At 36.1% G+C, this 20,015-nt stretch overlaps 1 protein-coding gene across 5 annotated transcripts in view; it reads left to right on the top strand.

The window, feature by feature from the left end:
* ATP7A (ATPase copper transporting alpha) overlaps positions 1 to 20,015 on the top strand; it is a 121,259-nt gene that overhangs the window by 72,464 nt on the left and 28,780 nt on the right. For 3 of the 5 annotated variants that reach the window (XM_087426474.1, XM_087426472.1, XM_087426473.1), the window contains 7 exons: positions 30 to 519; positions 1,049 to 1,774; positions 9,248 to 9,454; positions 12,871 to 13,034; positions 17,178 to 17,339; positions 19,159 to 19,235; positions 19,429 to 19,654. In XM_087426474.1, the coding sequence (XP_087282600.1) occupies positions 30 to 519; positions 1,049 to 1,774; positions 9,248 to 9,454; positions 12,871 to 13,034; positions 17,178 to 17,339; positions 19,159 to 19,235; positions 19,429 to 19,654 (2,052 nt within the window). The remainder of the gene's footprint in view (positions 1 to 29; positions 520 to 1,048; positions 1,775 to 9,247; positions 9,455 to 12,870; positions 13,035 to 17,177; positions 17,340 to 19,158; positions 19,236 to 19,428; positions 19,655 to 20,015) is intronic. The other 2 variants (XM_087426476.1, XM_087426475.1) reach the window with 2 other exon arrangements.

The raw sequence follows: 20,015 nt of genomic DNA, 5'->3' as shown, positions 1-20,015 counted from the left end.
AACTGACTTCTGAAATTTCCTTCCAAAAGGTTTCACTGGAAGAAAAAAATGCAACTATTATTTATGACCCTAAACTACAGACTCCAAAGACCCTACAGGAAGCTATTGATGACATGGGCTTTGATACTATTCTCCACAATCCTAACCCTATCCCTGTTTTAACTGACACTGTGTTTCTGACTGTTACTGCTTCACTGGCCCCACCATGGGACCATATCCAAAGTACATTGCTCAAGACCAAGGGTGTGACAGACATTAAAATTTCCCCTCAGCAAAGAACTGCAGTGGTGACAATAATCCCTTCTGTAGTGACTGCCAATCAGATAATAGAGCTGGTTCCGGATCTCAGTTTAGATATTGGAACTCTGGAGAAGAAGTCAGGAACTTGCGAAGATTACAGTATGGCTCAACCAGGTGAAGTCGTGCTGAAGATGAAAGTGGAAGGGATGACTTGCCATTCATGCACCAGCACCATTGAAGGAAAAATTGGGAAACTGCAAGGTGTTCAGCGAATTAAAGGTAATATATCTGGTGTTATTTGTTTGATTGTTTTGTAAGGCTTACTTTTCTCCTTTGGCCTTTTAACTTTTTGCTTTCTTCATAAGCATAGGCTTTGAATCCATGAGACTAGAATACTTAGTGCTTCATTGAAATCTGAGGTACAGTGTGTTACCAGGATTAATGTCAGTAAAGTTAATGATTATAATTAAAATTTATATGAGTCTTGAACTAGCAGAAAAGACAGCTGGGGTGGTGATTCATGGAGTTCATAGTTCTTAACACAACATGCCTGGGGTCCTCTTTACCTCTAATATATTTTTATTCAGGCACGCAGAAACTTGGAGACCATAGCTATACTGGTCATATCTTTTACTTTTTTCCAGTCTATGTCAGTAACATTTTCAGAAAAGAACAGAATTATTTTAAAGATAATGACAACAATGAGAGAGAAACAATTATGTGTGGTATTGATTTGGTCTACAGAATGTTTTCTGAAGTGACCCAGGAATAACTGAATTAAATAATTATTTTTCTTTTTATTAACTAGTCTCCCTGGACAACCAAGAAGCTACTATTGTTTATCAACCTCATCTTATCACAGTACAGGAAATAAAAAAGCAGATTGAAGCTGCGGGCTTTCCAGCATTCATCAAAAAACAGCCCAAGTTCCTCAAATTGGGAGCTATTGATATAGAACGTCTAAAGAACACACCAGTCAAATCCTCAGAAAGACCACAGCAAAGGAGTCCATCATATACCAGTGATTCAACAGTCACTTTCATCGTAGATGGCATGCATTGTAAATCATGTGTGTCAAATATAGAAAGTGCTTTATCTACACTCCAGTATATAAGCAGCATAGTAGTTTCTTTAGAGAATAGGTCTGCCATAGTCAAGTACAATGCAAGCTTAGTCACTCCAGAAACCCTGAGAAAAGCAATAGAGGCTGTATCACCAGGGCAATATAGAGTTAATATTACAAGTGAAGTTGAGAGTACCTCAAACTCTCCCTCCAGCTCATCTCTTCAAAAGATTCCTTTGAACATAGTTAGCCAGCCTCTCACTCAAGAAACCGTGATAAACATTGATGGCATGACTTGTAATTCTTGTGTGCAGTCTATTGAGGGTGTCATATCAAAAAAGGCAGGTGTAAAATCCATACGAGTATCCCTTTCAAATGGCAATGGGACTGTTGAGTATGATCCTCTACTAACCTCTCCAGAAACATTGAGAAAAGCAATAGAAGACATGGGATTTGATGCTACATTGTCAGGTAATTATCACTTTTTTCTTTGATTTCTCTAATGTTCTTTTATCTCCGTTTTGCTGATTCTTTTGGCTTTTATCAATGAGAAATGAGTAATAGGCACTGCAATTCTAGTTTTTGGAAATAATTCTTATAGATGTAGTCTGTGATATATACAAAGATGCATAAAGATGTTTACATAATTACTTATAATATTTAAAAACTAGAAACATTAAATAAATCATGATACATCTATATGATGAAATGCTATGAAGCCATAAAAAATTATGATGTTAAAGATACTTAATGCCACAGAAAAGAGACACTTTGTTAAATGAAAAAAATAAGCTAAAAAGTTGTATGAATAGGATCAAAATTGTATAAACACACATATAAGGATTTGTACCATGTATATGTTATTTATGTATGTAAATGAATAAAATTCCTGGCAGGATATGAACTAAAATTTTAACAGTGGTTATTTGTGAGTGGTAGGATAAAGGTGATATTTCTTTCCATTGTGCTTTTTAAAGTATTTTAAGTTTTTTTGTGACAAGGATGTATGTATATATGTATTTATGTATATATAATGGAGAAGCAAATGTTATTTTAAAAAGAAAAAAGGTAGAAATAAATAATAGAATTTTAACCATAGTTTTTAAACTTAGGCATTCAAATTAAACTGACTCTAGAACTGGCCTAAAGTCTTCCTGTTTCCTGACAGCTCTTACCTTGAACTGAAACCAAAAATATATCCAATGGAATTTACCTATGTGAACTTGTTGTTTTTTTTGTTTTTTTTTTTTTTTTTTTAAAGATTTTATTTATTTATTTTTTTCCCCCAAAGCCCCAGTAGATAGTTGTGTGTCACAGCTGCACATCCTTCTAGTTGCTGTATGTGGGACGCGGCCTCAGCATGGCCGGAGAAGCAGCGCGTCGGTGCGCGCCCGGGATCCGAACCCGGGTCGCCAGCAGTGGAGCGCGCTCACTTAACCACCAAGCCACGGGGCCGGCCCTGAACTTGTTGTTTTGAACTGGAATTGAACCTAGCCTTAAATTAAACTGGAAATGCCCTAGTGAAATTTCTTGCTGTAAATAACAATGTACAAGTTGTATAACTAATTTCTAGACAATGTCATTAACCTTTGCCATTCTTATCAGAATGGAGGATATCAAATAGCAATATTTTCTTTTCAAGCTCACTAAAACTGAGAAGCATAAAAAATTATATTAAACACATGCTCAAATTATTATGGTAGATAAGTTTCAGTGAAAGAGGACCCAGAGACATTCCATTCTTAATTTTCATATTCATGACAAATGGTACAAATTATTGAATTCTCACTTTTTAAAGTCAAGATATAATTCACATAACATAAAATTCACCCTTTTAAAGTACACAATCCAGTGGTTGTTAGTATATTCACAGAGTTTTATAGCCATTACCACTATCAAATTTTAGAATGTTTTCATCACCTCCATACCCATTGGTAGTCATTTCCCCTTCCCCTCCCTTAGCCCCTGTTATCTGCTGTCTTTTTGAATTTTCTGTCTTTATGAATTTGACAACTCTAGGTATCACATAAGAGGAGTCATAGAACATTTGTCCTTTTGTGTCTAACTTCTTTCACGTAGCATAATGTTTTCAAGATACACAAATGTTCATCTGTGTTTGTAACATGTATCAGCACTTCATTCCTTTTTAACCTTTTTTTATTTTTTTGTAAGGAAGATCAGCCCTGAGCTAACATCCATGCCAATCCTCCTCTTTTTGCTGAGGAAGACTGGCCCTGAGCTAACATCCGTGCCAGTCTTCCTCTACTTTGTATGGGACGCCACCACAGCATGGCTTGACAAGCAGTGTGTCAGTGCGCGCCCGGGATCTGAACCGGGGCCACTAGCAGCGGAGCACGCGCACTTAACCGCTACGCCACAGGGCCGGCCCAACTTCATTCCTTTTTATTGCCAAATTGTATTCTGTTGAATGTATATACCTCATTTTGTTTCTCTATTCATCACTTGATGGAAATTTGGGTTTCTGCTCTTTTGGCTGTTATGAATAATGCTGCTATGAACATTTATGTACAGGTTTTTGCATGAATATATGTTTTTATTTCTCCTGGGTATATACCTAGGAGTAGAATTTCTCGGTCATATGGTGAATATGCTTAACTTTTTCAGGAGCTGCTAAACTGTTTTCCAAAGTGGCTGCACCATTTTACATTCCCACCTAGAATTCTCACTTTAATAAAGAAAATCTCAAAAGACCAAGATTCTTGTGCTCTAAAAAACAAATACATAATTCCCTAATAGAAAATTCATACAGAATACTAAAATGTTAAATAAAGAGCTTCCAGTTCTAAAAGTCTGAACAAAGTATAGGAAATCCATAATTGCAAAAGGAAATAATTATGAAATCAGAATAAAAATTTAAATTGGAAATATTAGAAATGAAACTGTATCAGGTAGCTATAAAAGATGACTAAAATTATTTTCAGCAAAATTTAGTTATATCTATCATTGCTTACAATTTTTTACATTTTCAAAATGACGGTGTTTGAAATTATATTGATTCACATTTCACTAATTCATAATGTAGAATTATTCCTCGGAGTTTCTATTAAATTAAAATACTTTGGCATACATAATACATTATGTCATCAATGATGGACACTACATAAATAAGTTTAGTTTACATCAATATCAAACAAGTTACTTAACACTGTGATATTCCTATTCCTCTTACATGTAGGAACCCAAATCATATCAACTTATATCACGTATGGTATAAAACTGAAATATTTTTCACAATTAAATCTGGTGTCTTTCATCACCATAAGCAAGAATCTCACAAACTTTCAGACTAGACCCCAAAACGGAATTTGTCCTATTCACTTGGGTCTATATTTTTGCATGGTTCACAGAGCAGCAGTATCAGCATCACCTGGGAGCTTGTTAGAAAAATAGACTCTGGCCCACTGCAGACTCATTAAATCACAATCTACCTTTTAATTTTAATAAGCTCTCCAGGTAATTCATATGCACCTTAAAGTTTGAGAAGCACTGATCTGAATAATTTGCTGCATTGACCTCTATGAATAAAATCTCTGAATTAAATCTATATTAACATTGTTCATTTAAGGCAATAAAAATGTAATATTAGGAGCTGGCCCCGTGGTGTATTGGTTAAGTTCAGCACACTCCACTTCAGTGGCCCAGGTTTGCAGGTTCAGATCCCAGGTGCGGACCCATACCACTTATCAGCCATGCTGTGGCAACGACCTGCATACAAAATAGAGGAAGACTGTCTATAAGACAAACGAAACCAGAATCAAGATGAACAGACAACCCACCAGCTGGGAGAGAATATTTGCAAAACATACATCTGACAAGGGATTGATCTCCATAATATATAAAGAACTCACACAACTGAACAACAAAAAAACAACCCGATCAAAAAATGGGCAGAGGAAATGAACAAACACTTCTCCAAAGAAGATATACAGATGGCCAACAGGCACATGAAAAGATGTTCAACATCATTAGTCATCAGGGAAATGCAAATCAAAACAACACTAAGATATCACCTCACGCCCGTTAGAATGGCTATAATCACCACGACAAAAAACAACAAATGAGGAGAGGATGTGGAGAAACAGGAACCCTCATACACAGCTGGTGGGAATGCAAACTGGTGCAGCCTCTATGGAAAACCGTATGGAGATTCCTCAAAGAATTAAAAATAGAGATGCCCTATGATCCAGCCATCCCACTACTGGGAATCTATCCAATGAACCTGAAATCAACAGTCCAAAGAAGCTTATGCACCCCTATGTTCATTGCAGCATTATTCACTATAGCCAAGAAGTGGAAGCAACCTAAGTGTCCCTCGACTGACGATTGGATCAAGAAAATGTGTTATATATATACAGTGGAATACTACTCAGCCATAAAAAAGACATTGTCCCATTTGCAACAACATGGATGGGTCTGGAGGGTATAATGTTAAGTGAAATCAGCCAGAAAGAGAAAGACAAACACTGTATTATCTCACTCATATGTGGAATATAAACCAACACATGGACAGAGAAAACTGTATTCTGGTTACCAGGGGCAATGGGGGTGGAGGGTGGGCACAAGGAGTGAAGGGAGACATATATATATGGTGATGGACAAACAAAAATGTACAACCCCAAATTTTACAATGTTAAAAACTATTAAAACATCAATTAAAAAAAAATAAAGGAAGACTGACACAGATGTTAGCTCAGGGCTAATCTTCCTCAAGCAAAAAAAGAGGAAGATTGGCAGCAGATGTTAGCTCAGGGCGAATCTTCCTCAGCAAAAAAATATATATATTATATATAATATTAAATAATAAATTTTAAGTAGCTAACATTTATAAGGTTTTATATAACAAATGTGAGCAGAGCAAAAGCAACTTTCTAATTACTTTAGGTGGCTTCAAATATGGACTTGAGCAATAGGAGAAATTTTGATCAGACTAGTAAGTGGAATTCAAGAGTACTTGATAGTCTCTAGCACCGTGTCTGTCATCTACCTAGTCCTGAGGAACCTTGAATGCAACATGTTCAGTAACTTTTAACAATGACTTTTACCTCAACCTACTATTGTCAAGGGCTCCAGGAACCAGTTATTGAACAAATAATTACCAGGAGCCTGTTACATGCCTTGCGTCTGTTAGAGCTCATAACAAACACATTAATGGCCGTGATGAATATGTAAAAAACCTTGGCACAGTGAATGTCACCATAAAAGAATTGACAGAGTTGTGATTATGGTGACCCATATTGTTGAGATAAAAGGTTTATATCAAACGACTGCATTCTGTGTTTCTGCTAGAAATCAGAGTTTAAGATGCCACCAGAATGTGGCTGCCCATTTTCTGAACGTATCAGTGCTGACCCAGGCTTCACAGTGTACCACTATGACCCCATTCCCAGACAGAGAGGGATTGGCACATTTTGTCTTCATGTCACACTAGTCCTGGGTGGGCTGTAAATGTTAAAGGAGGTAGTGAGAAAAATGGGAGGTGCTTTTTATCATGACCATGAATCTCATCATTCTCTTAAAAAGACAGATAATATATGAAGTTAAGTCTTCACTGACCAGTTAAAGCAAGCAAAATACTCAAATTCCTTTCCTTTTTTGTAACTTTTTTATCTTTAATTTCAAACTTACAGAAAAGCTGAAAGAATAGTACAAAGAATTCCTGTTTACCAATTTCACTCAGATTCTCCAGTTAATATTTTACCACATTTGTTTTATCATTCTCTTTATTGACAGACAGACATACATACACACACACACACACACACCACATATAATAACATTTTCTGAATCATTTGAGAGTAAGTTTCAGACATGATGTTTATAGTTGTTTTTAAGCCATTTTCTGATTATGTGTTTATTCCTCACATTACTTCATACACTGAACCTACCAGTTTTGAGGATCAGATTGGAAACCCTTTCTTGAAATTTTTGGAATCTTTTCTGATTGTTGCCTCAAGTGCAGGAAAGTCAGCCTTCCTTTTGAATTTAAGCATAAGTAGCGTTGCTACAGCCTATAGAAAAGCTAATTTAAACAAACGAGCCTTTTAATTAATTGTGGCTTTTTAACACCTGCACTGCCTCTGTGGAAGATGGAAGCTTTTGCTTTTCTGCTTGCCACACTCACTGGGGTAAATGTCACAATTTTGTGGATCCTTGTTGAGAGGTCATGCCGAGGTAGCTAAAAATGACTACCTCTATGACTTATTTTAATTTAATACTGTACGTCTAGAGTGTGAAAATTACAGATGGTATTCTGGGTTACCTCTGGTACCTGAAATAACTAAATTACTCTGGAACAAGACCTAAAGTAATTGGCACTGTAAATTTTTTTTTTCGCTGTCCAAGTTCAAAATTAAGTCTTAATAATAATTATGAGAGAATAAAGTAAACTCCTGGCTAGATTAAAATAATGGTGTTTTTCAAAGCGAAAGCTATTTTCTTTAGGTAAATGAGCCTCCTTTTTGAGTTCTTTAAGATAATGGTACTATTTGGTAAATTTTGCCCTCCATGTTCTAAATAATGCTCTCGTAATTTGAATGAATAAGTATAGTTTTCTAAAGTGATTCACTTAAGACCAGAGACTGACTAATTTTGGAATTGGGAGAATGTAGTCCTTTGCTATTCAGTGTCCTTTGCTATACCCAGACTGGCAGTACTGCCATCATCTGGGAGCTTGGTAGAAATGCAGAATCTCAGGCCATACCCTCAATGTACTGAATCAGAATCTGCATTTTAACAAGATCTCCCAGGTGATTGTAATTGCGTTAAAATTTAAGAGCCATTATTATACTGATTTGAGAAGTCTAGATCATTATTCATGAGAGAAATGGTCAGGCTTTTTTTAAAGTTTCTTCAAAAGATGCCCTTCTTCAGCATCCTGAAAACCAACTCCGCTGTGCAGGGGTTGCTCTGTGGGCTAGTCAAATAGACCTGAACCAACTTTTTGCCCAAGAGGGAGAAAGAACAAGTTAGATAGGTTAGTGGAAATTTCCACGTCACCTGTTTTCCTCCTTATCTTTGCAGTGGAGTAGAAAATCTTTAGCTTTTTTGCAGGTGCATGGATGTGCTAAAGAGAGTAATTTGTCCCTGCTTGGGAGGTGATTAATACTGCAATGGAGAGGCTAAAACAGAATAGCAGATTTTCTGAGACTGCAGGGGAGGTTCTGGGATAATAGGAGCTTCCTACTGTTGCACAGCCCATAAACATTCTATGGAGAGATCCTTTGAATATTCCTTTACACAAAATGAAGATTGCTGACTTACTCCTTGCCTCTTCTTCCATTGTCCACAGAGACATTTTAGTTAAAAAAATATTATATATTAGTATTAAAAATTGAAACAATACAGAAGTGTCCATAGAGGAAATCTGTTCATCTGTCATTCTATTCCTGTCTTAACCCCATTCCCCAGAAGTAGCTACTGTTAATAGTTTGGTATGTAGACTTGCAGGCTTTCTTGTGCGTGTTCTCAGATACACATACACTCAAAAAAATTTGAAATTATATCGTACTGTAATGCTGTTTTGTAAATTGCTTTTTGTTCCACTTACTATATCACAAATTGCTTTAATGCCACTATGCAAGTTGTTAACATGATGATAAAAATGCATTATAAAAATAAGAGCTATTATCTACTAACAAACTACTCTCTACCTGGGGTTTGGGGTGGAGATAATGGCTGAAAGAGGTTGATATAACTAAAGTTTTGTTTATTCAGTTAGTTTAGATTTTCCTGAGAACTAGGTTGGGCAGTATTGAAATTGGAAGTCACTTCCTATAAAGTGTAAAGGTAACATTGCTGAGGGCTCTAGGTCCATGCTGGTTTTAAAGGAATGGATTGACAGTACCTGGAGGTGTGGATTGTGATGAATGACAAGGATGCAGCTGGAGAATACCTCAAATGAAAAGACTCTTTCCTGTCCGCCAGATACAAATGAGCCATTGGTAGTAATAGCCCAGCCCTCATCAGAAATGCCTCTTTTGACCTCAACTAATGAATTTTATCCTAAAATGATGACACCAGTTCACGACAAGGAGGAGGCAAAGACTTCATCTAAGTGTCACATACAGGTCACTGGTATGACTTGTGCTTCCTGTGTAGCAAACATCGAACGGAATTTAAGACGAGAAGAAGGTGAGAAACTCGTTAAAGCCTGTTATTTTATGTACTAGTTTGAGGACCCTGTCCTTTTTGTCCTCTTATGTGTTTTATAACCATGTTTATGATTCTTGCCAAGGCCTCATCAAGACTATCGGTGAAGTACAGGGCAACCTTGACTTCCTGACAGCCAGTTTTTGTTAGTGTTTTGTTCCCTTCGATGTAGTTCCTGTCTTGTTTGCCTCATGATCACATTTTAGTATCAATGAAATTTGTGGGAAAATAGCAGAAGGAAATACAAAAGATTACTATGTTTTATGGACCCTGTCTGCAATGAATTTTAAGAAACATAAATTTTCTGATAAAGCTATGTTTCACACTGACAACTAGGATCCATAAGTTTCAGTATTACTATACCCAGACCAAGCACCAGACCAAAAACAGGTTTGTTTAGAATTATTGTTCTCTTCCAACAGTTTGATTGTTGATCTTTGCCTCCAGTAAAAATGTTAAAAAGTTGCTTAATATTGTGTACAAATTTTAATTTTAGGTTACAAAATCTTAGAAAATCTACAACATTTTTTTATTCAGTCGCACTCAGATGTTTTAGCTTAGAAATTTTAACTCACATTAATAGACTTCACAGTATGGCCTAGTAGATTTGTTAACCATAGAGATATGTGATTGTGTTTAATGCGACTGAAGTCATAGGTTTGGTACTTAGGCAGGCCTAGGCCCAGGTGTCTTAATGATACATGCTATTAGTCACAAGGGCCAAATAAGTATAAAATTAGTATAAGTTTATCCCCACTCTTGGGGAAATAACTAAGTATATATAGTAATAATGCAGGCCTGTGGCCAGTAGAATCACCTTATATATAAAGGCCAGAACATTATTATAACAAAATGTATGTTATACAGAGCCACCTTCAGTTCAATAGTATCCTGTCTGCATTTTGTCATTTCTATATGCTTCATTTCAGCCACCATTATATCTAATTAGAATGCAGTCAGGGCTAAAGCTTATATTACGTTTTGATTGATTAAAAAAAAGGAGGGAAGTTGCAAGCAAATGAAAGCAAAAAGAACTTTGCAAAGTTCCTGGGCTGGCCCCGTGGCTTGGCGGTTAAGTGCGCGTGCTGTGCTGCTAGCGGCCTGGGTTCGGATCCCAGGCGCGCACCGACGAACTGCTTCTCCGGCCATGCTGAGGCCGTGTCCCATGTGCAGCAGCTGGAAGGATGTGCAGCTGTGACATACAACTATCTACTGGGGCTTTGGGGGAAAAAAAAATAAATAAAATTATAAAAAAAAAATGATGCCAATCCTCCTCTTTTTGCTAAGGAAGATTGGCCCTGGGCTAACATCCGTGCCCATCTTCCTCTACTTTATGTGGGACGCCGCCACAGCATGGCTTGACAAGCGGTGTGTCGGTGCGCACCAGGGATCCAAACCTGCGAACCCCCGGCCGCCAAAGCGGAGCGTGCGCACTTAACCACTACACCACCGGGCCGGCCCCCCTGTTTAATTTTAGAACCAACTATTTTCAGACAATTCAGAAATAGCCTTTTTCATGTGACAAGCAATGCCTATGCCAATTACAGATTTTTTTTTAAAGTCCATTTTCCTGATTCTTCCGATTACTCCCTACTATCCCCTTTACTTCCTCTTAACCCAATTAGGAATACCATTGGTCTTGCTGGGGTCACTATGTTCACTTTTTTTTTTTTAACTAAGTAACACTGGTCTTTCCTCAATTTAGTCTGCCTTATATGTATAAAAATGAATAGAAATAGTTCTAATTATAGTTTGAAGTAATAATTTTAAAAATTATCCAGGGCCTGGCCCGGTGGCCTAGTGGTTAAGTTTGCGCCCTCCACTTTGGCGGCCTGGGGTTCACAGGTTCAGATCCTGGGTGCGGACATATGCACAGCTTATCAAGCCATGCTGTGGCAGGTGTCCCACATATAAAGTAGAGGAAGATGGGTGCAGATGTTAGCCCAGGGCCAATCTTGCTCAGCAAAAAGAGGAGGATTGGCAACAGATGTTAGCTCAGGGCTAGTCTTCCTCACCAAAAAAAAAAAAAAATCCATAATTTTGTATAAGTATGAACATATTTTTGAAACTTGAAAAATCAGATTTTTCCTTCTATTTCTGTTTGGCTATAGATTACATTCAACTGAAGCAAAAAGATTTTTCCTACTTTCTCTATACCCTTCTCTTATTATTGACACTTTCCCCTGAACTGATCCTCTGAATTATTTGGTACCCATATAGCCCAGAGTGTAAGCATGTTGTATAGAAAACTTAGATTATATTAGGTACTTTGTTTTCTTATTAAAAACTATTATTAAGTTAATATTTAGTTACTTTTTCTTTTTATCAAACCCAATAACTGACCTATGGACTATTGATCCCATTCCCTGTCAGGTAGCCACCAAGTGCCACAGATTACTAGAAAGAACTGCCATTTCTGCTATATGGAATTAATTTTCTTCCTGGCAATGACAGCAATAGCCTAGAGAAGTGGGACAGTTGTTAACAAAAGGCTTGCACCAGAGAACAGCATGACTGCCATAACATGACTCCTTTGTTCTGTTAACAAGTTGTGTGGCACTTTTTTTGCTAGGAATAAGAGCATTTTAGATTAGTGTGTGTCAGACATAAAACTTGAGAATTTCAAGAAATGGCTATCATTTGATAATATTATAATGTATACATTGGTACATTGGATTCTTTGCTACAACTGCAGTGATTTCCTAAATGCATGAGTTCCTTTCTCTGGGACTCTGTCTTATTAGCTTCTAAAAATGCTTTATATTTACATGACAAGGTCTCAACCAAATGTAACTCCTGGGCCTTATTTGGATCTCAATTCAAAGAAAAAAACAAACAGTGTTAAACAAACTAATAAGCAGAGATAAGACAATTGTGGAAATGTGAATACTGATTGGATATCTGATGATATTGAGGAATTATTTTATTTTATTGTGATAATGGTATTATGGTTATTTTTTAGAGAGGAGTCTTTATCTTTTAGAGATACATATTTAAATATTTACGTATGAAATGATACGATGTCTGGGATTTGCTTCAAAATAATCAGAGTTGAGGGCAGGGAGTAAGTCGGTAGGAATATAAATGAAACAAGATCAGCTCAGTATTATTGGTAATTGTTGAAGCTGGGCGATGGGTACATCAGGCTTATTATGTTATTCTCTCTTTTGTATATATGTAATTGAAAATCTCCATAATAAAAAGTTTAAAAAAATAATGCCCCATTTTCAAATAGTTTTATTTTGTTTGGGTTCAAGACTGTATAAAAGTTCAGTAATAAATTTTCCAGATTCACTTTAATCCTTTCACAGTTAAATGAAAAGATAATAAAACTACTATAACATTACTCTTTTGATAAGGAATGTTATCTGAATTGTTTTTCTTATCAATGCTCCTAGGAATATATTCTGTACTTGTGGCTCTGATGGCTGGCAAGGCAGAAGTAAGATATAATCCTGCTGTTATACAACCCCCGATGATAGCCGAGTTCATCCGAGAGCTTGGATTTGGAGCCACTGTAATAGAAAATGCTGATGAAGGAGATGGTGTTTTGGAACTTGTTGTAAGTAAGAATTTTTATGTGATTAATAACATTTCCAGGAAAAACATGGTGAGGATTCAGAAAAGAGTCCTAAAGATAATTAAAGGTTGGGAAAATAAGACACAAAAAGAAAATTAAGGAAACTGGAAAATGGAAGGATAAGATATGACTTAATGGTGGCCTTCAAGCATAGAATGTAAAAGATAATCATCATATCTCTGTTAAGAACCAAAAAAGAAGAATTGAGTTTGAATGAATAAATGAAAATCAACTTTTCAAATATAGTATCTACCTAGTAGTATGTAAAAGAATAAATTCCAGATGCATTAGAGGCTTAAATTTTTTAAATTTTATTTTATTTTATTTTATTTGTGAGGAAGATTGGCCCTGAGCTCACATCTGTTACCAGTCGTCTTCTTTTTGCTGAGGAAGATTGGCCCTGAGCTAACATCTCTGCCCATCCTCTTCTATTTTGTATATGGGATGCCGCCACAGCACGGCTTGATGAATGATGCATAGGTCTGCACCCAGGATCTGAAACTGCGAACCCTGGGCTGCCGAAGCGGAGCACACAAACTTAACCGCTATGCCACCGGGCTGGCCCCTAAAGGCTTAAATTTTATAAATGAAGTCATACAACCAGGTGTAAGGCATATTGGTTTAAAATGGTTGTTCTCTTCAAGCCAGCAAATCAAGTTTTATTCGTACAACTTAAACAGTTAAAACAAAAAACTAAACCCTGTACCAAAATAATTTCCAGCTCAAACAAAAATTTGAATGTAAAAAATGAAACCATGAAATTACTAGAAGAACTATTTGGAGGCTTTTTTCAATATTTTATTATAAAAATTTCAGACATCAGAGAAGTCAAAAGAATTGTACAGTGGACACCCTCATACACACCACCTAGATTTTACAGTTCCATCAGTCCATCAATCCATTGTGGAAATAATTTTAGACTCACAAAGAAGTTGTAAAAATAGTACAGAGGATTTCCATGTAGCCTCTACCCAGCTTTCCCCAATGATAACATCTAATCCATCATTTAAAAAATAATATTAGATTAGGAAGAGCCTTTCTAAATATCATACAAAACTCATAAAAGAAAAGACTGATAAATTCAGGTATATAAAATTTTTTTCTTTTTATATGCCATAAACAAATTCAAAAAGCAAGTAAAATAATTGTAATTCATATTATAGTTGAAGGTTAACTTTCTTAATATATGAAGAACTGTTATAAATCAATAAGAAAAGAGCCAGCAACCCGAAAGAAAGACGGTAAAGGATATGAACTGACAGTTCACAGAAAAGCCAAAACAGTGCCTCTTTAAACATAGGAAAAGATGTTTAACCTCGCTTATAATAAGAGTAAAGCAAATTAAAACTGCGCTGAAATGCCATTTTTCACCTATTGGATTGGTAAAGATAAAAAATGATTTTGTTAACTGTGTTTGTGATCTCTCATATATTGCTGGTGGAGTGGCAATTGATAGAAGTTCTCAACAGAGGAATTGGGCAATATCTATCAAAAGTAAAATTACACATAGCCTTTGCCTCAGAAGTTCCACTTGTAGGAAGTTATCCAACAGACATATTTGCACGTGTATGAAATGACGTATGCACAAACATGTTCATTGTTTGCTATTGTTTATAATAGCAAAAGATAGAAAAAAACTAAATGTTAGTCACTGGGGACTAGATAAATAGATTATGTACATCCATACTGTGGGATACTAAGCAGCTATTAAAAAGAATGGGTAGGTTTTTATTTTTTCAAGACTTCTAAAAATTAATAGCTTTACTGAAATACAATTCACATAACATAAAACTTGCCCTTTTAAAGTGTACAGTTCAGTGGTTTTTAGTATATTCTTAGAGTTGTGCAACTGTCACCACTATCTAATTTCAAAATATTTTCATCACCCCAAAAAGAAACCCCATACCTATTAGCGGTCACTCCTCATTCTGGATATTAATCATTTGAGTCTTTTCTTTTTTTCCTTGGTCAGTCTAGTTTGTCACTTTTGTCGATCTTTTCAAAGAACTAACTTTTGGTTTTGTTGATTTTCTCTATCCTTTCTTTTGTTAATTTTCACTCTAATCTTTATTATTTCCTTCCGTTTGCTTGCTTTAGATTTAGTTTGCTCTTCATTTTCTAGTGTCATAAGGTGGAAGGTTAGCTTATTTATTTGAGATCTTTCTTATTTTTTAATATTGGCATTTACGGCTGTAAATTTATAGGCACTGCTTTCATTTCAGTTATTGTACTTTTCAACTCCAGACTTTCCATAGGGCCTTTTTATAATAACCTCTATCTCTTTATTGATATTCTCTATTTGGTGATATATTGTTCTCATACTTTAATTCTTTAGACATGGTTTTCTTTAGTTGTTGAATATATTTAAAATAGCTGATTTAACATCTTTATCTAGGGAGTCCAATGTCTGGGCTTCCTCAGGGACAGTTTCCACTGATTTCTTTTTTCCTGTGTGTGGGCCACACTTTCTTGTTTCATTGCATGTCTCAAAATTTTTTGTTGAAAATATAGTGTGGCAACTCTGGAAATAAGATTCTTACCCCCTCAAGGTTGTTGCTGTTTGTCATTGTTATTGTTTGTTTAGTGACTTCCTGAACTAATTCTATAAAGTCTATATTCTTTGTTGTGTGTGGCCACTGAAGTCTCTGCTTGGTTAGCTCAGTGGTCAGCTAATGATTGGACAGAGATTTTCTTAAATACCTGGAACCAGTAAGTTTCCCAGTCTTTGCTGAGGAGCTCTGTGTAAATGTTGGGGCATGCCTTCAACACTCAGGCATGCAGTTGTCAATTTTGCCTTAGCCTTCACTTCCTGCTTCTACAGAGCCTAAAGTTCAGCCTGAGGTGATAGGTTAGAGCCTTTTCAGGTCTTTTCTGAGCAGGCATACAGCCCTGAATATGTGCATAACCCTATGCATGTGCATGGCCTTCTGGATTCCTAGGAATATGTTGGAGCTCTTATGGACATCTTGCTTCCCAGCTTTTCCTTTTAGGCTTTTTGGTTAGCCTATTGTTTGCCCCAACTCTAATTGTTTTTGACTCTCCCTGGGAAAAGGCTTTTTGCACTCACTGAGCTCCAGTTAGGGCAAACACAGATATCTTTGCAAGTAGGGTATTTCAGAGAACCATCAGACAGATCAAATAATGACAGTTCTCTGGGAATGAGTCTTTGAAGGAACTCCAACCCTTTTCTGCCCTATCTGGTGGCTTCCCTGATGCTGTTTTCCACCATGATTGTGGGCTTTTGGTCTTCATGGCTACCACAGATCTGGAGGGGACGGGATGGGAATAAGGCAAATTATAATGCTACATAGCTTGCTGTTCTATCAGAATTTATCTGATTTTCTTGTATAAATGCTTCCTGGATTGCTACAAGCTTTTGTTTATTTTCCGAATTTCCGACAAAGTTGCCTCTGACAATTTTTGCAAGTTTTCTCGGTGCTTTTATTGAGGGGAGAATTTTCAGAGATCTTTACTCCACCATTACTGATATCTCTTCAGTAGATATTCTTGAATAAATGCTTCATAATTTATTGTATACTCTTTGGTCACTTCCCATGGTCTTTCAGTGGTTGTTTTTTGACACTTTTGTCCAGTTTTATCATTGCCTTTTGGGGAAAGGATTTGCTGAGCTCCTCACAAAGTCATTCTAGAAGTCCTGCCCCTCCATTTTAGAATTTAATACCCAACTGAACTGTAACCTCACTCAAGACATAGGGCAAAATACATTTCTGGACAGAGGTAGAACACTTTTGTCATCCATTAACCTTCACTAAAAGTAATACTAAAAGCTATATACTTCAGCAGGATGAAAAAAAATCAAGAGGGAAGCAAGGCATTGAACACAAGAAATGATGATAGAGGTCAATTCCTCTATCACTGAGTAGTGACACGAAGCGGGAGACTTTTAGTGAGATCCTCTTCTATTTAACCTGTTGCAGCTGGGACCATATCTTTGTTCAATATGATACAAAAACAGCATTCTAATGATCATATCTAAAGCATGTTAATAGTACAGATAAGATCCTCTGTGTTAATCCCGTGTTACAACAGTTCTTTTAGTTTAAAGTAATAACTCATATTTAGTGGAGGAAAAAGTATATTTCTGAAAGCCTTTGTCTTTAACAGGTGAGAGGAATGACGTGTGCCTCCTGTGTTCATAAAATAGAGTCTACCCTCACAAAACACAGAGGGATCTTCTACTGCTCTGTGGCCCTGGCAACTAACAAAGCACATGTTAAATATGATCCAGAAATTATTGGACCCAGAGATATTATCCATACAATTGAGGTAAGTGCCAGGATTTTGCGTTTCTGTGTTCTTACCTATTCAATCAGCACTCCCTTGAATCACTCACTTCTGGTTTGTATCAGATAGAGACAATGAAAAAAATCTGACCCCTTTGGTTACTCTAAATAACCAAATCTGTCTCAAAATTTAATGTAAATGTGTCTGCTTTTTTTTCTTTGGTCTTTATCAGGAAGAGTTAGGCAAAGGCACATTGGCGCTGTTAATCAGGAACAGGCTTAAGGTAGAACCACAAATCATTTAAAAATATTTAGAAAATGAAAGTAAAGTGCAATTTGTTATGAGTAAGATTCATGTTAATCGCTAAGAAAATGAAGCATCCTGCTAGATACTTTATTGTTTGTTAGGTCAAAGCAAATGATGTATTTTTTTTTTTTAAGCAGGTTTTTAAAATAATTTTTATTTATTTATTTTTTTCCCCAAAGCCCCAGTAGATAGTTGTATGTCATAGCTGCACATCCTTCTAGTTGCTGTATGTGGGACATGGCCTCAGCGTGGCCGGAGAAGTGGTGCGTCGGTGCGCACCTGGGGCCGAACCCAGGCCGCCAGCAGCAGAGCGCACGCACTTAACCGCTAAGCCACGGGGCCAGCCCCAAATGATGTATTTTTAAGTTAAGAAATTTAAAAGACCAAATCTTTTTCTTTATGACAAATTCATCCTGTGTTCTTCAATAAATCTTAAGTGGTAGTACCTGTGAAGGTGCCTTAAAAGTTTCAATGTGGTATAGCACTGGTGTTCTAGTGGTCTAAAGTATATTAATGGTTCAGATAAGATGCTTTAGTATAGATAATAATATCATTAACATCTTTGTGGAGCTGGCATTATTGAATATCTACTATGTGCCAGTTACCAAGATGGCAAAGCTTCAGCTCTTAATTTAAGTCTCACAACAGACCTGTCATCTTCATTTTGGAGGTAAGGAAACTCAGGTTAAGAGAAGTTAAGTTACTTGCAGAGTCACATAGCTAGTAAGTGTCATAGCTGGGATTTGTGCCTAATCTGATTCCAAAGCTCATGCTTGCTCTTTTCACTGTGTTACACTGCCAACAAATGTAAGATGGCAGAATTTTCCTTAGCAGTTGAAAATATGGTATATGTTACTGTCTATGCTCATATGAGTCTTACTTAGGTGTAGTTTTCTTTTAATACCTTGTTTTATTGAGGAAAATTTTTGTTTGTGTTTTTTCTGATAGAACAAGAGTAAAGACTGTATATGCAAGGCCTTGAATAATATATTTAATATGGTGCTAGCTTTTGTGGCCTATTATTCAGTTTTCTGTACTTGTTCAGGGGATGGATGGATGGATAGATAGATGTCAAAGCTAAAATTTTTTAAAAAGTGATTAGTATTCATCAGTACTGGTAGATGATGCTTGTCTAAATGTAAGATTTATGATTTTACTGCTGATTTCTGTCTTTATTTGGTCGTGAAACACTCTGTCAGCCTGACCAAGGAACAGATTCTGCTTTTTTCCAAAATTACTTATTAGAGGCTTTAGTTTACTTTTTGATATAATAAGAACCTCTACTGAGGACAACTTCACTTGAGTTAAATCATTAGTTTGAGAACAGTAGGATAGACATTAACTGGAGTTGAGGAAATATTCCTTTCTTTGATGAAAGATTAGAAACAAAGGTAATTAAGAGAAAGAAGCACATCTTCGTCTTTGTATTCCCCAGAGTGACTTGCACTCAGTAATTGAATTGAATTGTTCTTAATGACAATACCATGGCTTAGAATTTCTCTACATAATATTTATACATTCAGTGAAATAATTGTTTTCTCATGAATTTCCTTAGAGCTTAGGTTTTACAGCTTCTTTGGTCAAGAAGGATCGGTCAGCAAGCCACCTAGACCATAAACGAGAAATAAGACAGTAAGTACTTTTGGAGTGTCAGTGAAAAACAGATTTTGACTCCTTGTTACAAATTTAACATCCTCTTAGCATGTCAGTTTTTACAATATCATCCTTATACTGAGTGGAGTGGTCACAATTTATATTTCCCTGTAGTACATAGAATCTTTAACCATTAGCTACTTACTAAAATGACTTTTCTTTTCTACGTGAGATGGAGACGGTCCTTCCTTGTGAGCCTATTTTTCTGTATTCCTGTAATGGGGCTGATGATATATATGATGGTTATGGACCACCACCTTGCAACTCTTCACCATAATCAGAACATAAGCCAAGAAGAAATGATCTACAGTCATTCTTCCATGTTCCTGGAGCGCCAGATCCTGCCAGGATTGTCCATTATGAATTTGCTATCCTTTTTATTGTGTGTACCTGTACAGGCAAGTGAAATGTTAGCAAGTATATTTGTTAATAATGAAAAATAGCAAAAATGTGGCAGGCAAGGCTGTTTTCATTTGCAGAACAGATATTAGCCAGAAGTCTGATTATTTTATGCTGGATGCTTTACAAAAATAATCTTAAACTGAGTGATTGGTTAAAGTAGATAATAAATTCCCTTTAACCCCTAAGGATATTGTTTAATGACAAAGCAGAGAATAAGAGTACAATTCATATTCAGATGTGAATTTGGTATTCATACCTGTTGTTGTATATAACTTTGTATTTAAAGTTATATTATTATAATAATAAAATATGTTTATTTATATTTAATATTAAACATATTAAAACCAATTATATTTA

Source organism: Ceratotherium simum, chromosome X (genome assembly GCF_057802395.1).
Source record: "Ceratotherium simum simum isolate JZ-2026a chromosome X, ASM5780239v1, whole genome shotgun sequence".
NCBI lineage: Eukaryota > Metazoa > Chordata > Mammalia > Perissodactyla > Rhinocerotidae > Ceratotherium > Ceratotherium simum.
This window is presented reverse-complemented; position numbering and strand designations above follow the sequence as displayed.